At 42.3% G+C, this 17,743-nt stretch overlaps 1 protein-coding gene across 1 annotated transcript in view; it reads left to right on the top strand.

The window, feature by feature from the left end:
- The window catches only part of Clrn1 (clarin 1), a 46,915-nt gene that overhangs the window by 10,402 nt on the left and 18,770 nt on the right, over positions 1–17,743 (top strand). Inside the window, exon 2 of the mRNA NM_153299.2 lies at positions 17,215–17,394. Within this exon, the coding sequence (NP_695211.2) occupies positions 17,215–17,394 (180 nt within the window). The remainder of the gene's footprint in view (positions 1–17,214; positions 17,395–17,743) is intronic.

Below are 17,743 nucleotides of genomic sequence, written 5' to 3'. Positions count from 1 at the left end.
CACACAGGAACTAGAAACAAGAATGGAAGCAGTCTGTCAGATGATGGGGGAAAGTGTGTTACAGGCATCAAATAATCGAGGAACAAGAAAGCCAAAAATGTCAGCATTTAAAAAATAGTAATAGCCGCCCACCTGTGATGAAGGGAAAAAAAATCTGAGCTATAAAATAGGAAGTCTGTCTTGATTCATTGCACATAATCCAGGGACTACAGTGGGAGGGGGAGGCTTTTTGGTCCCAGTGTAAGACATGTAGTCTGATCTCCTGGAGACCAAATGGGCCTTGCCCAGTCCCAGTCAGTGGTTGGTCCTCAGCCTGGAAAATGCAGATGCTCTACACTGCATGAGTGCATCCCTCTCTACTCAGCTGGGCAATCCTCCTGCTGCTCTCATCAGGTTAAAGAAATATTTAAGCAATTACTCCGCATTTCCAAAGAGCATCTACATAAACGATCTCATTTATGTTCCTCATAAGCTCCGTGACATTCCTTTCTTTCTTCTTCTTTCTGTGACACATAATAGTACACGGGCACAATGCGATGCCTCAGTACGTGTGTGTGTGTGTGTGTGTGTGTGTGTATGTATATGTGTGTGTGTGTGTGTGTGTGTGAGAGAGAGAGAGAGAGAGAGAGAGAGAGAGAGAGATAATGATTAAATCAGAGGAAGTGGCACATCTTTCATTTGTGGCGATACAATCGAGATCTTCTCTTTGACATTCTGAAATATGCAACATACTTTGTTACCTGGGGTCACCCTACTGTGCAACAGAGCGTAGTCCTCCAGTCTAATTGGAATGCTATACCTGATGACCAATCCCCCACCCCCACCCAGCAGCCCAGCCTCTGGTAACTGTCTCTGTGAGATCACTGTTTCACTATCCCCTGTAAAGGCAGGGGAGCTGAGATGTTTAGAGATCTCACACATAGTAAAGGCAAAACTACAGTAGTCCCAAACCTTCATAACCCTAAAACCTCTGCCCCACTCATCTGACATTCTCTCTCAGTTAGCGCCTGGTTATTCATAGCTCTTCCAGCAACAACACTGTCAGCTTTTGCTTTTGTGATTCATAATATTCAGTCCTTTGTCACTCCTGAGCAATGCTGCTTTACACAAAGGTTCAGATTAAATTTACCAAGCCCTGTTTTTAAGACTACTAAATAAGAGGCATGGCAGACTAAAGTCACCAACAGATAAAGGAAAAATAAAGCACTGGGCAAAATATAATGAAAAATCTAGCAACTAAAGTAAGTTTCGAAGCAATTGAAAAAGTCATATATTTGGGGTTATCAAATAAAACACGGATTAATGATAATCAGTAAAGGAAACTTAATACTTAGTAAGCACAAACGCTGTTCATCTTTTTTTTTAATGTATTGAAAACAGCATGACTTTATATGTAGGATAAATAGTTTCAAGCTAGAGAGGTGTGCACGACCAGCTTCTCTCTCTGAAAGGCTTCTTGGTGCCTTTCCATGCCTCAGCACTTTGCTGGAGTAGGAAGACGTGAGAACTATTAAAACGGAGAGAATCTAGCAAAAGTCTTTATAACCAATCACTTTGTCGGTCAGGATGGGCTAAGTCATGTTTTAGTAACAAGTAAAACCAAATATTTTAGGTTAAAAAGGTGTATTTCTTTTTTAAATTTAATTATTTGTATTTTATGTACATTGGCGTTTGTGGGTGTCAGATTCCTTGGAACTGGAGTTGCAGACAGTTATAAGCAGATAGTTGTGAGCTGCCATGTGGTTGCTGGGAATTGAATTCAGAACTTCTGAAAGAGCTCTTAACCACTGAGCCATCTCTCCAGCTCCCCAACCCCCTCAAAAAGATGTATTTCTTGAACAACATAGCTCTTCACCTGTAGCTTCACTCCAGGTCACAGTTGCCATATGAAATGTTGTCAGTTGTGAAGGAGAAGACCATCACACTGGTAATTAAATTCTATGGCCTGGAACTCAAATGTGCCACTTCCACTTTAATGATTTTGGCCGAGGCCTGTCAGCCAGCCACACCAAGCTTTGGGAGGGCCAACAGGGGCAATCCAGCTAGGAGTCTAAACTGATGATAAACCCCAGCCATCAATGTCTGAATATCTGCAGTTACTACCACAGGTATTGTGTTTGGTTAGAAAGGTCGGTGAAGAAGAGGTACTCTGTCTGTCTGAGGTCAAGGAGGGAAAGCAGGTAAGTTTTCAGGGGTCAGTTATATTTCATTAACTATAAGCAAAGACTTTCCAAGCAAAGGAACAGCAGGACAAACAGCTTCTTGAGGCCAGTGGACAGAAGATGCATGAGTAGAAGGAGGAAAATAAGACAGGGGGTGGAGGGAGGGGTTGGCCAGGCCAGGCCAGGCCAGACCTTACTTGCTAGGCAATATGAAGCTACTGCAAAAATTAAAGCATGTGACAGGACAGACGGTGGATGAGAAGAAGAATAAAAGAAAGGCAGGAGGCCAGGAGGAAACTTGCAATACCACAAAGCAGCAAGAGGAGAGCGGAAAGAAAGGGATATAGTACTAAAATTCTCTTACAAAATGCTGCAACTGGACGTGTGACAGGATAATCTTGAAATTTCTACAAAGTTCTGGAAAGCTGTTACAAGTGGACATAAGGAGGACAGAAGGAACAATTGTAGAGGGAAGATGAAGCAGACTTGGTCCTGTTTGACGGTTTACCTGTAGAACTCAAACAAAAGACATGCATCTGTTAAATAACCTTAGAGGCTGTAAGCAGTTCAGGGTAGAAGCAGAGGAGTGGGAACCTGTAGATGGGAAGCAGCAGGAACTCACAGATGGGAGTCAGCAGCTGGAAGCACAGCTGCAGATGGGAGGCAGCAGCTGGAAGCACAGCTGCAGATGGGAGGCAGCAGCTGGAAGCACAGCTGCAGATGGGAGGCAGCAGCTGGAAGCACAGCTGCAGATGGGAGGCAGCAGCTGGAAGCACAGCTGCAGATGGGAGGCAGCAGCTGGAAGCACAGCTGCAGATAGAATTTCTCAGGGAGGAATGAAGGAGATACTAAGAGACATGTCCTGAAAGAGATTGCTATATGTGAAGGAGAGGGAGAAAAGATGAGAGACTGACAGTGGTGTGGCCGAGGTGCAAGGGACTGGCTGAGGGAAGCCTAGGGAGGACAGACCATCATAGGAAATGGTTTACAAACCTAAAGACCACAGGGATGTCAAGTAGGATGGGAATATAGTATCACAACCAGAAGAACAGAAGTGCCTTTTTCAAAGCAGCCATGGTAGAATGGGGAAGGTGGCTCTTTGCAGGAGTTAAAGTGGCAGCTGGACAAAAGGGCTATGGCGTAAGGACTAGGTATAAAGGGAAAGCTTGAGATTAGGAAATAACAGATTTCCTTAGGGCAGACCAGGATGTGTGTCTATGTGTCTGTATGTGTGTGTGAGTGGACAGGTCTTCATGAAGACTGGGCTTTGATCTCAAAACGCATGCTAACAAGTAATGACTAAATAAACTAGGTGTGGTAGGCTTAGTTTATGATCCTAGAGCTAGAGAAGGGGAGACAATCAGACCCTGGGGCTAGCTGGCAAGCCCAACCGATCTGTAACAATTTTCCTCCCAGACTGAAACGGTCCATCCTGCAGGGGAACAAACAACTCAAACTAGCTTCAGTCCCTTCTGGTAGGCCCCTCCCTGGCAGAGTAAGCACTAAAAGCTGCAAAGACCCTGAGACAAGGCTGGCTGCCCTGGAGAAGCAGAAACCAGCCCAGGTGCCTGGAAAATATTTTGATCAGAGTCATTTGGAAAGGACACTCTCCAACCTGTTGACCTGCCTGCAGGCCGAGCAGTGTGCTCCAGGTTTTCCAGATTTTGTGGCCCGTCACCCATGCTGGGGTGGGCTTTAATGATGCAGCTGTCTTTGAGTTGTTTCTGCTCTAGTAAGGAACTGGACTCTTGTAAGTAATCCCAACAAAACTCATGAGTGCATTGAGCTGGACTTTGGTGGTCTCCATATTTTAGTGTGTCTTCTCTCAGGGGTGAGGAGACAGTGTTTTGCATTTTCCCATAATTGGAGAGTGTTCAGCTAGTATTATAGAGACCTGCTGCAAAATACAGTGCCTGAAAAACAATACCCAAGGATGTCCTGGTCTTACACCCACATGCGCGCGCGCGCACACACACACACACACACACACACACACACACACACACACACACACTACAAGTTTCAAGCAAGAAACATCAGAAAATATTTGTGACCTTGCAAAGACATCTTATCTTTCACATCTAAAACCTGATACATACAAAGAAAGAATTGATAAACTAGACTTCATAAAAATAAGAACTGCCCTTCAAAAAGACACAGAGACATGTCCCAGATATGGAGAAAATATTTGATTTTCTTATCTGATAATGAGCCTGCATACAGTTGTCTCAGAACTCAATTACAAACAACCTATAAAAAACACACAATCGGTATAGACAGACATACCACCCAACCTAATGAACACATCAAAGACAAGCTCACCAAGCACGGGCCAACTCGTCAGTCATTTGAGAGATGTTAATTAAAACCACTAGACACCCTACAGCTATTAAGTGACTACTGTTTTAAAAACCTGGCTGAAGAAGCCGTGGGACACCTGGGCCCTTGCTGGGGAGAAAGGATGGCAGCTGCATCTCGGGGGGCACTTTGAATTTTCTTCTGGCATTATACCTGCAGAAGCTGAGGCTTTGGGATAAAAGAATGAGGGAAGGATGTGGAATGGTAGGACATCCTATATCTTGATTGTGGCAACAGTTAGACAAACTGAATGCATTTGTTAAATCTCGTGGAGGTTTGGCAAGATGGCTCAGTGGGCAAAGGAGCTTGCAACAAAACCTTCGAGGTCTGAGCTTGATGCCCAGGGACCCACATAGAGGTTGAAGGAGAGATCTAACTCAGCATACGCTCAAAAATAATAATAATTATGCTAATAATGATGATGATGATGATTGATGATGATAAGAGATCCAACTTAGCATATAATAATAATAATTAATAAAACTTTAAAAAACCTTACAGAATCAAAATGAGAGATAATTTTCTCATGTTAATTTTATTGTTATCCTAAAATAAAGGTATGGGAAGTGACCACAAAGGCAGCTTTATCATTGTGATTTTAGGAAAATTAATTCTCTGTCTCTTAGTAATTTTACTCTATACACTTAAGGCAAAATAATATTTCCTTCCTATTTTTTTTTTTTTGTAAAAATTGAATATGCCGGGCCAGACTCTGAAGATATAAGAACTTGCTACCAAGGCCAAGGACTTGACTTCAATGTCTGTGCCCCACATCATGGGAGAGGAAAACCAACTCTGCTGAGACTGTGGAAGAAGAGAGCCAACTCTGCTGAGAAAGCCACTTTCTGACCAGCACTAATATGACTTGTCCATGGCCAAAGCTGGGGACAGATCATGAAATATTAGGAGGTGTCACTTCAATGACATTGGGTAGTACGTGTCTAGGAAGTAGTCTCATGTAGTGGGGTTAGTGTGATTCTCCAGGATTCAAATAGTTATAGCTGTGGAGAAGCTGCCCTTAACCCAACAAGACACCCTGGGCTCCAGGAATCGCACAGTTAGCTGTTAACAAGTGAATGGAAATCATTTGTTAAAGCAGGCAGCTGGAGCCAACTCTCAAAAACTTTCTCCACACATGTACCACACACACACACACACACACACACACACACACACACAGACACACACACACAACACACACACACAGACACACACACAGACACAGACACACACAGACACACACACACAGACACACAACACACACAGACACACAACACACACACACACAGACACACACAACGCCGAATTATTATTTCTAACTAGCCCATATAAAAGACACATAATCCTGGTATTTTATTTACAAGATTGGGCAGGTTTTGAGCTATTGTAACTTCCATCCCAGCCATATGTCCCTTGTTACTCCCTATTTCATTCTTGCCCAGGGCTATCCTCAGGGTCCACTTCTCCTGGCCACGAGCTCATGATCCATCCGGCCTCATTCCACCTTCTCCCATCTCTCCTCAGATCCCTCGATGGATCTGCCAGTCCCACCTTTCTCTCCCTATTGTCCAATCATAGTCTCTAGCCTTTGATTAACCAGGGAGCAGGATTTACACAATATCACTTGGTGTACTTGAGGATCTCCTCCTCAGGGTCAATCAGATCTTGGGGGACTGATGTGTGTGTGTGTGTGTGTGTGTGTGTGTGTGTGTGTGTGTGTATGCGTGCGAATGCACAGTATTTAGCATTTGAATATAAAGCAGTACCAGACCAACTCCTAACACACACACACACACACACACACACGACAGAATAAAAAATTAATACACAGAAAATTCAGAAGGCTATCGATGTTAGCGTATTCCGTATCTGAGTGAAGAACCGAGAGCTCAGGAAATGCCATGTGATTGCTGGCCTTTGTTCTTCCCACTCATCTATTACTCTATGGAAATGTTTTCTTGTCTTGATGAGGATGCTTGGAGGATGGGACATATTAACTACTTCATCATTATTATTATTACTAGAGCACAGGAAACCTGATAAAATGCGAGTCTTATGTACTCTTCTCAGTGGTTTTTGTCAGGTCTAAATGAAAACTACGGATAAATGACTAACTGTGGAGCCCATAAGCATAGCAAAGTGTCTGCTTGGCTTCCCGGCTCACCCATTTCCTGTGGCTCCTCTCAGCTCTTACCTCATCCCCTGCCCATGGAGAGGTTTACCTTTCCAGCGAAGGACTTTGCTTCCCTTCCTCTAGCTACTGATCAGTATAAAACCCTGCCATCCCAGGGGCCTGTGCAAACCCTTGGTTCTCTTGGATCTTTTTGCCCTCTCCTCTCCTGCCGCCCCCACCTCCTGACCATCTCCCTTCCCTTCCTCTCGATTTCCCCTGCATCCTCCTTTCAAGGGCCAGCTCAGTCTACTGACCATGTTTGTCCGCTACTTTGTCTCCCTGCTCTGGACTCTTCCAGATCCTTTGTTATATTCCTCCTCCTATCTACAATAAAAGCCTTCTCCTCCCCCCATACCTTGGAGTGGTCATATCCTCACTTTCTTCCATTTTCACATAGGATGGGGACCTAAAAGACTCCCTAAGAATCAGAAAGCACTTCCTGGCAGCTTACGTTGCTTCTGGCTTTTTTCCCCACAAGGCTAATCAGCACAACTTCTTTCTGGGTTTGTTTCAATTTAGTTGGCACTTTGCATTTTTGAAGAGGATAAACCTACCTACCCTATCCACACATGAGGTCATCGCCTTATTTCATGGGTAGAGCGGTGAATGGGAGCTGGCTTTACAGTAAAAACCAAGCCAACAGCTGGCCAACTGTGAGAAGCAAGTGTGAGAATAGCAGCTGGGCTGCTTGAATGGTCTCCTCAATTAGAATCTCTATTGTAGCAGAAAGGTGGCTTTTCCCCTAGAAGTTTGAGACTTCCATAAACCTGGCATCAGGAATTCTCCAGCTTGAACTGCAACATGCATTGCCATTACCCTATCCCTCCAGACAAATGAAGACCTTTCCAATTTTATCTTCATCCTTCCATCCATCCATGCATGCATGCATCCATCCTTCCATCCATCCGTCCATCCTTCCACCCATCCTTCCATCAATCCTTCCATCCATCCATGCATCCTTGCATCCATGCATCATCCATCCATCCATGCATCTATGCATCCATGCATCATCCATCCATCTATCCATCCATCCATCCACCTATCCATCTATCCATTCGTCCTTCCATCCATCCATCCATCCATCCATCCATCCATCCATCCATCCATCCATGCATGCATGCATCCACCCATCTATCCATCTATCCATCCATCCTTCTATGTATCCATCCATCTATCCATTCGTCCTTCCATCCATCCATGCATGCATGCATCCATCCATCTATCCATCTATCCATCCATTCAACCATCCATCCATGCATCCATTCATCCATCCATCTATCCATCTATCCATCCATCCATCCATCCATTTATCCTTCCATGCATCCATCCATCCATCTATCCATTCATCCTTCCATCCATCCTTCCATCTATCCATTCATCCATCTATCTATCTATCCATCCATCCATCCATCCATCCATCCTTCCTTCCATGCATCCATCCACCCATCTCATTTCTAACAGATAAAGCCTTTAAAACTTCCACAATAGCACACATAAAATAAACAAAATTGATAATAGCTATGAAATATCATCTAACACCAAGCTCACACTCAGTTTTCTCTGGCTATCCCAAAGTCATTTCCTAGATAGGGGTTGTTTAAATGGCAAACCTTAGCCATAAATTGTGCATGTGTTGTGTTTGATCTACCTCCTGTCTGTCTTTCCATTTGCAGCAGTCACAGGAATTGTTATATGTTCATTAAATGTATTAAGTGTATTCATACTTTAATTGAATAGATAATGCTTGCAGCAAAGTAAATGTTTCTTCTGAACAGTATAAAAAGAGTACAAAGTGAAGCTCCTTCAGCCTGTTTCTTCTGAAGCAATGCTATTAATTTTCATATACTTCTGGAAATAATCTTCTTAGCTGTGACACAAGGCCATATGCTATAGCATAGTGGATCAGAGTGAGGACTTGATTTCAAACCCCCATTCTGTCACATACTAGGTATAAATCTTGGGCATAGCACATAGACTCAGGTGTCTCTGTGTGTATGTGTGTGTGTGTGTGTGTGTGTGTGTGTGTGTGTGATGCATATGTGTATACAAGTGCAAGTGCCTGCATGCTGAGACCAGAAGAGGATGTTGAATGTCTTCTTTCACTTTCTACCACATTCCATTTAAGGTAGGGTCTCCCGTGGGCATGGTAGGGCAGCCTTTTAATCCTAGCACTTGAGAGGCAAAGGCAGATGGATCTCTGTGAGTGTGTGGCCATCCTGGTCATCAGAGTAAGTTCAGGCCCAGTTCTAGACTATCCAGGAATAAAGAGGTAAGACCTTGTTGGAAAAAAATAAAGAAAATACAGGCACACCCCCTCTTTGCCACCCCATGAAGCTCACCATTTTTACTAGGTTGGCTGGCTGTCCAGTGAGGGGATCCTGGGATTTACCTGACTCTGCCTTTCAATGCTTGGTGTGCATATCCATGCACTACTTTTCACATGGATGCTGGGAACATGAAATCAAATGTTCAAGCTTACAGAGGAGATGCTCTTTCTTACCTACTGAGCTGTCTCCCAAGCCTCCCATGCTTCAGTTTTAACAACATACCTATCTCACCTGTGTAGAGAATTCAGTCAGGAAAGCAGAGTATTTAAATAATCGTTATAAACACACCCCTTTGCCTCCCCCCACCAAATGGTTTATTTCTTTCCATCTCACAACACATTCGGATGATAATTCCACATCTGTTCCTATAGAATTGCTCCAGTATCTGTAAAATTGATTGTATGGACTGCATGCACTGTTGTTAGGCACTCAAGCTCTTTCTAAGCCTTTTACTGACCGTATTTATAATATCTCACCAGACTCATGTGCCTAAATATGCCCAAGAGAGGCATAAACAAGAAATAAATAAGAGAAGGTGCCGAGAAAAGGGCATGGACATCGAGAAGGTTTTCCCAGCTTTAACTCCCAGGAAAATGGCACAAAGGTTCCCTTTCCCTACACGTTGACTAAATGTTTTGGACTTAGAAGACCCAGTTTATAGAACGTAGATTTTTTTTTTAAAAAAGGGTTTTCATGTGGCATCGTCTTTACCATAGGATGATAAAGGACAACTAAGCTACTTCATATAGGCAATGAGGAAAGGCAATGAAGAAATCACTCTAACTCTTAAAGGGGAAGTAACACCCGTGCAAAGGGAGACCTTGGTGAACACCTTTGAAAATAAGCAATCGAATAAGTGTTTGCTCACTTACCGTTTGCCCGGGTGCTCTCATCAGTTCACAGGCTCTGTGGGAGATATCTAGATCTTTCTCTGTCTTGTCTTATGGCTCCAGCCACCTCTGGTTTTCCAAGCAATGGCTGACACAGAGTAGATGCTCAATGGAAAACTTAAGCACTGGCTAGAGTTTGGGAAACTAAACTTATGGAACTGCACTTTCCTTCCTGTGTGGTCCAGATCTGTTGGAGGCGAGGAGACAGATAAACTCGCTGTGTTTCAAGGCTTCCATCTCATAAGCAGACAAGGATAACTTGGCCTGAATACAAAATCTAGAAATAGATTTGGCCTGCTTACTGAATGGAAAAATATTTCTTGTAGTAGCAGAAATCATTTTCCCCATAGCTTTGTGCTTTATCAAAATATTGAAGTTGATTGAAAATCCCCAATTCTTGACTATTGTTGTGGCCTAGAAACCATTTTATTTACATTATAATAATCAAGGTTGATATTTAAAAACATCCTCCAACGTATGTTCAAAATTGAAATATTATTATTGTTTAGATAGATTTTAAAAGTGATTGAGGAGGAAGTCCCACACCCGCGGATCCCGGCCCGCAGCAGCTCTCTGCTCCCAGAACCCGTGGGAAAGAGACCTCACCGCCTGGTCAGGTGGGCACTCCTGAGGCTGCAGAGCGGAAGAGACCACCAACACTGCCCACCCCAGCCCACATCCCTGGCCCAAGAGGAAACTGTATAAGGCCTCTGGGCTCCTGTGGGGGAGGGCCCAGGAGCGGCAGGACCCCTGCCAGAGACACCGCCGGAACCTGAAGGAAACAGACCGGATAAACAGTTCTCTGCACCCAAATCCCGTGGGAGGGAGAGCTAAACCTTCAGAGAGGCAGACAAGCCTGGGAAACCAGAAGAGACTGCTCTCTGCACACACATCTCGGACGCCAGAGGAAAACACCAAAGGCCATCTGGAACCCTGGTGCACTGAAGCTCCCGGAAGGGGCGGCACAGGTCTTCCTGGTTGCTGCCGCTGCAGAGAGCCCGTGGGCAGCACCCCACGAGCGAACTTGAGCCTCGGGACCACAGGTAAGACCAACTTTTCTGCTGCAAGAAAGCTGCCTGGTGAACTCAAGACACAGGAACAGCTGAAGACCTGTAGAGAGGAAAAACTACACGCCCGAAAGCAGAACACTCTGTCCCCATAACTGACTGAAAGAGAGGAAAACAGGTCTACAGCACTCCTGACACACAGGCTTATAGGACAGTCTAGCCACTGTCAGAAATAGCAGAACAAAGTAACACTAGAGATAATCTGATGGCGAGAGGCAAGCACAGGAACCCAAGCAACAGAAACCAAGACTACATGGCATCATCGGAGCACAATTCTCCCACCAAAACAAACATGGAATATCCAATCACACCAGAAAAGCAAGATCTAGTTTCAAAATCATATTTGATCATGATGCTGGAGGACTTCAAAAAGACGTGAAGAACTCCCTTAGGGAAACACAGGAAAACATTAATAAACAAGTAGAAGCCTACAGAGAGGAATCGCAAAAATCCCTGAAAGAATCGCAAAAGTCCCTGAAAGAATTCCAGGAAAACACAATCAAACAGTTGAAGGAATTAAAAATGGAAATAGAAGCAATCAAGAAAGAACACATGGAAACAACCCTGGATATAGAAAACCAAAAGAAGAGACAAGGAGCTGTAGATACAAGCTTCACCAACAGAATACAAGAGATGGAAGAGAGAATCTCAGGAGCAGAAGATTCCATAGAAATCATTGACTCAACTGTCAAAGATAATGTAAAGCAGAAAAAGCTACTGGTCCAAAACATACAGGAAATCCAGGACTCAATGAGAAGATCAAACCTAAGGATAATAGGTATAGAAGAGAGTGAAGACTCCCAGCTCAAAGGACCAGTAAATATCTTCAACAAAATCATAGAAGAAAACTTCCCTAACCTAAAAAAAGAGATACCCATAGACATACAAGAAGCCTACAGAACTCCAAATAGATTGGACCAGAAAAGAAACACCTCCCGTCACATAATTGTCAAAACACCAAATGCACAAAATAAAGAAAGAATATTAAAAGCAGTAAGGGAAAAAGGTCAAGTAACATATAAAGGCAGACCTATCAGAATCACACCAGACTTCTCGCCAGAAACTATGAAGGCCAGAAGATCCTGGACTGATGTCATACAGACCCTAAGAGAACACAAATGCCAGCCCAGGTTACTGTATCCTGCAAAACTCTCAATTAACATAGATGGAGAAACCAAGATATTCCATGACAAAACCAAATTTACACAATATCTTTCTACAAATCCAGCACTACAAAGGATAATAAATGGTAAAGCCCAACATAAGGAGGCAAGCTATACCCTAGAAGAAGCAAGAAACTAATCGTCTTGGCAACAAAACAAAGAGAATGAAAGCACACAAACATAACCTCACATCCAAATATGAATATAACGGGAAGCAATAATCACTATTCCTTAATATCTCTCAACATCAATGGCCTCAACTCCCCAATAAAAAGACATAGATTAACAAACTGGATACGCAACGAGGACCCTGCATTCTGCTGCCTACAGGAAACACGCCTCAGAGACAAAGACAGACATTACCTCAGAGTGAAAGGCTGGAAAACAATTTTCCAAGCAAATGGTCAGAAGAAGCAAGCTGGAGTAGCCATTCTAATATCAAATAAAATCAATTTTCAACTAAAAGTCATCAAAAAGATAAGGAAGGACACTTCATATTCATCAAAGGAAAAATCCACCAAGATGAACTCTCAATCCTAAATATCTATGCCCCAAATGTAAGGGTACCTACATACATAAAAGAAACCTTACTAAAGCTCAAAACACACATTGCACCTCACACAATAATAGTGGGTGATTTCAACACCCCACTCTCATCAATGGACAGATCATGGAAACAGAAATTAAACAGAGATGTAGACAGACTAAGAGAAGTCATGAGCCAAATGGACTTAACGGATATTTATAGAACATTCTATCCTAAAGCAAAAGGATATACCTTCTTCTCAGCTCCTCATGGTACTTTCTCCAAAATTGACCATATAATTGGTCAAAAAACGGGCCTCAACAGGTACAGAAAGATAGAAATAATCCCATGCGTGCTATCGGACCACCACGGCCTAAAACTGGTCTTCAATAACAATCAAGGAAGAATGCCCACATATACGTGGAAATTGAACAATGCTCTACTCAATGATAACCTGGTCAAGGAAGAAATAAAGAAAGAAATTAAAAACTTTTTAGAATTTAATGAAAATGAAGGTACAACATACCCAAACTTATGGGACACAATGAAAGCTGTGCTAAGAGGAAAACTCATAGCCCTGAGTGCCTGCAGAAAGAAACAGGAAAGAGCATATGTCAGCAGCTTGACAGCACACCTAAAAGCTCTAGAACAAAAAGAAGCAAATACACCCAGGAGGAGTAGAAGGCAGGAAATAATCAAACTCAGAGCTGAAATCAACCAAGTAGAAACAAAAAGGACCATAGAAAGAATCAACAGAACCAAAAGTTGGTTCTTTGAGAAAAATCAACAAGATAGATAAACCCATAGCCAGACTAACGAGAGGACACAGAGAGTGCGTCCAAATTAACAAAATCAGAAATGAAAAGGGAGACATAACAACAGATTCAGAGGAAATTCAAAAAATCATCAGATCTTAGTATAAAAACCTATATTCAACAAAACTTGAAAATCTTCAGGAAATGGACAATTTCCTAGACAGATACCAGGTACCGAATTTAAATCAGGAATAGATAAACCAGTTAAACAACCCCATAACTCCTAAGGAAATAGAAGCAGTCATTAAAGGTCTCCCAACCAAAAAGAGCCCAGGTCCAGACGGGTTTAGTGCAGAATTCTATCAAACCTTCATAGAAGACCTCATACCAATATTATCCAAACTATTCCACAAAATTGAAACAGATGGATCACTACCGAATACCTTCTACGAAGCCACAATTACTCTTATACCTAAACCACACAAAGACACAACAAAGAAAGAGAACTTCAGACCAATTTCCCTTATGAATAGCGACGCAAAAATACTCAACAAAATTCTGGCAAACCGAATCCAAGAGCACATCAAAACAATCATCCACCATGACCAAGTAGGCTTCATCCCAGGCATGCAGGGATGGTTTAATATATGGAAAACCATCAACGTGATCCATTATATAAACAAACTGAAAGAACAAAACCACATGATCATTTCATTAGACGGTGAGAAAGCATTTGACAAAATTCAACACCCCTTCATGATAAAAGTCCTGGAAAGAATAGGAATTCAAGGCCCATACCTGAACATAGTAAAAGCCATATACAGCAAACCAGTTGCTAACATTAAACTAAATGGAGAGAAACTTGAAGCAATCCCACTAAAATCAGGGACTAGACAAGGCTGCCCACTCTCTCCCTACTTATTCAATATAGTTCTTGAAGTTCTAGCCAGAGCAATCAGACAACAACCTCCGGAGGTCAAGGGGATACAGATCGGAAAAGAAGAAGTCAAGATATCACTATTTGCAGATGATATGATAGTATATTTAAGTGATCCCAAAAGTTCCACCAGAGAACTACTAAAGCTGATAAACAACTTCAGCAAAGTGGCTGGGTATAAAATTAACTCAAATAAATCAGTTGCCTTCCTCTATACAAAAGAGAAACAAGCCGAGAAAGAAATTAGGGAAACGACACCCTTCATAATAGACCCAAATAATATAAAGTACCTCGGTGTGACTTTAACAAAGCAAGTAAAAGATCTGTACAATAAGAACTTCAAGACACTGAAGAAGGAAATTGAAGAAGACCTCAGAAGATGGAAAGATCTCCCATGCTCATGGATTGGCAGGATTAATATAGTAAAAATGGCCATTTTACCAAAAGCAATCTACAGATTCAATGCAATCCCCATCAAAATACCAATCCAATTCTTCAAAGAGTTAGACAGAACAATTTGCAAATTCATCTGGAATAACAAAAAACCCAGGATAGCTAAAGCTATCCTCAACAATAAAAGGACTTCAGGGGGAATCACTATCCCTGAACTCAAGCAGTATTACAGAGCAATAGTGATAAAAACTGCATGGTATTGGTACAGAGACAGACAGATAGACCAATGGAATAGAATTGAAGACCCAGAAATGAACCCACACACCTATGGTCACTTGATTTTTGACAAAGGAGCCAAAACCATCAAATAGAAAAAAAGATAGCATTTTCAGCAAATGGTGCTGGTTCAACTGGAGGTCAACATGTAGAAGAATGCAGATCGATCCATGCTTATCACCCTGTACAAAGCTTAAGTCCAAGTGGATCAAGGACCTCCACATCAAACCAGACACACTCAAACTAATAGAAGAAAAACTAGGGAAGCATCTGGAACACATGGGCACTGGAAAAAATTTCCTAAACAAAACACCAATGGCTTACGCTCTAAGATCAAGAATCGACAAATGGGATCTCATAAAACTGCAAAGCTTCTGTAAGGCAAAGGACACTGTGGATAGGACAAAACAGCAACCAACAGATTGGGAAAAGATCTTTACCAATCCTACAACAGATAGAGGCCTTATCTCCAAAATATACAAAGAACTCAAGAAGTTAGACCACAGGGAAACAAATAACCCTATTAAAAAATGGGGTTCAGAGCTAAACAAACAATTCACAGCTGAGGAATGCCGAATGGCTGAGAAACACCTAAAGAAATGTTCAACATCTTTAGTCATAAGGGAAATGCAAATCAAAACAACCCTGAGATTTCACCTCACACCAGTGAGAATGGCTAAGATCAAAAACTCAGGGGACAATAGATGCTGGCGAGGATGTGGAGAAAGAGGAACACTCCTCCATTGTTGGTGGGATTGCAAACTGGTACAACCATTCTGGAAATCAGTCTGGAGGATCCTCAGAAAATTGGACATTGAACTGCCTGAGGATCCAGCTATACCTCTCTTGGGCATATACCCAAAAGATGCCCCAACATATAAAAAAGACATGTGCTCCACTATGTTCATTGCAGCCTTATTTATAATAGCCAGAACCTGGAAAGAACCCAGATGCCCTTCAACAGAGGAATGGATACAGAAAATGTGGTACATCTACACAATGGAATATTACTCAGCTATCAAAAACAACGAGTTTATGAAATTCGTAGGCAAATGGTTGGAACTGGAAAACATCATCCTGAGTGAGCTAACCCAATCACAGAAAGACATACATGGTATGCACTCATTGATAAGTGGCTATTAGCCCAAATGCTTGAATTACCGTAGATGCCTAGAACAAATGAAACTCAAGACGGATGATCAAAATGTGAATGCTTCACTCCTTCTTTAAAAGGGGAACAAGAATACCCTTGGCAGGGAAGAGAGAGGCAAAGATTAAAACAGAGACTGAAGGAACACCCATTCAGAGCCTGCCCCACATGTGGCCCATACATATACAGCCACCCAATTAGACAAGATGGATGAAGCAAAGAAGTGCAGACCGACAGGAGCCGGATGTAGATCGCTCCTGAGAGACACAGCCAGAATACAGCAAATATAGTGGCGAATGCCAGCAGCAAACCACTGAACTGAGAATAGGACCCCCGTTGAAGGAATCAGAGAAAGAACTGGAAGAGCTTGAAGGGGCTCGAGACCTCATATGTACAACAATGCCAAGCAACCAGAGCTTCCAGGGACTAAGCCACTACCTAAAGACTATACATGGACTGACCCTGGACTCTGACCTCATAGGTAGCAATGAATATCCTAGTAAGAGCACCAGTGGAAGGGGAAGCCCTGGGTCCTGCTAAGACTGAACCCCCAGTGAACTAGTCTATGGGGGGAGGGCGGCAATGGGGGGAGGGTTGGGAGGGGAACACCCATAAGGAAGGGGAGGGGGGAGGGGGATGTTTGCCCGGATACCGGGAAAGGGAATAACACTCAAAATGTATATAAGAAATACTCAAGTTAATAAAAAAAAATATATCAAAAAAAGTGATTGAGGAGAACTATCATTAAAACACTGGTCATCCAAATGTCCACTTTTGAGTTACAAATCCACCGTCGTATAATCAAGGGCAGAAGAATCCTGGCACTCTCCAGTGCCGTATTATACTGGTGAGGTCTATGAAATGATTCCACTTTTAAATCTTTAGGCAAACCCCTTGTAAAGGGAGAGAAAAATGTCTTCATCAAAATGCTTTTTAGTGATTGTTTGAAAGCATGTAAGAGAAGAAGGCTTACATTTTTAAGTTGAAATTGCAGAGTACTGACCATAAAATTCCTCTAAATCTTGGTTTATCCTCAGTCTTCCCAGATTTGGTTCAAGCCATCCCTGTAAGCATCCACGTCAATATTATTCTCTTCTCCATGATTCTTGTCGTCTTAACCATGGTGGGGACAGCCTTCTTCATGTACAATGCTTTTGGCAAGCCCTTTGAAACTCTGCATGGACCACTGGGGCTCTATCTGGTCAGCTTCATTTCAGGCAAGTATAAAATTCTACCTCCAACGACAAAGTGCTTTTCAGTGTGTGAAAAGATGCCCTGACTAAATATAGTTATGCCATCCATGCAGTAACATTCCTGTAGTAATATTATGCATGACAGCAAATAGTGCCGAAATACTATAATTATCTAACAATATGGAATTCATTGTGTACATTATGGTAGTCTATGTGAAGAACTACAATCTTCACATTGTAATTTTCAAGATGTAATCAAAAGGATTAATACTTATATCAAATGTTGAATGAAAACAGCAGTAAGATTTTACAAATATTATGAACCTGTTGAATTATAAAGAAAATATACATAGACAATATTGTTGGAATTGCT

This window comes from Rattus norvegicus, chromosome 2 (genome assembly GCF_036323735.1).
Source record: "Rattus norvegicus strain BN/NHsdMcwi chromosome 2, GRCr8, whole genome shotgun sequence".
Taxonomy (NCBI): domain Eukaryota; kingdom Metazoa; phylum Chordata; class Mammalia; order Rodentia; family Muridae; genus Rattus; species Rattus norvegicus.
This window is presented reverse-complemented; position numbering and strand designations above follow the sequence as displayed.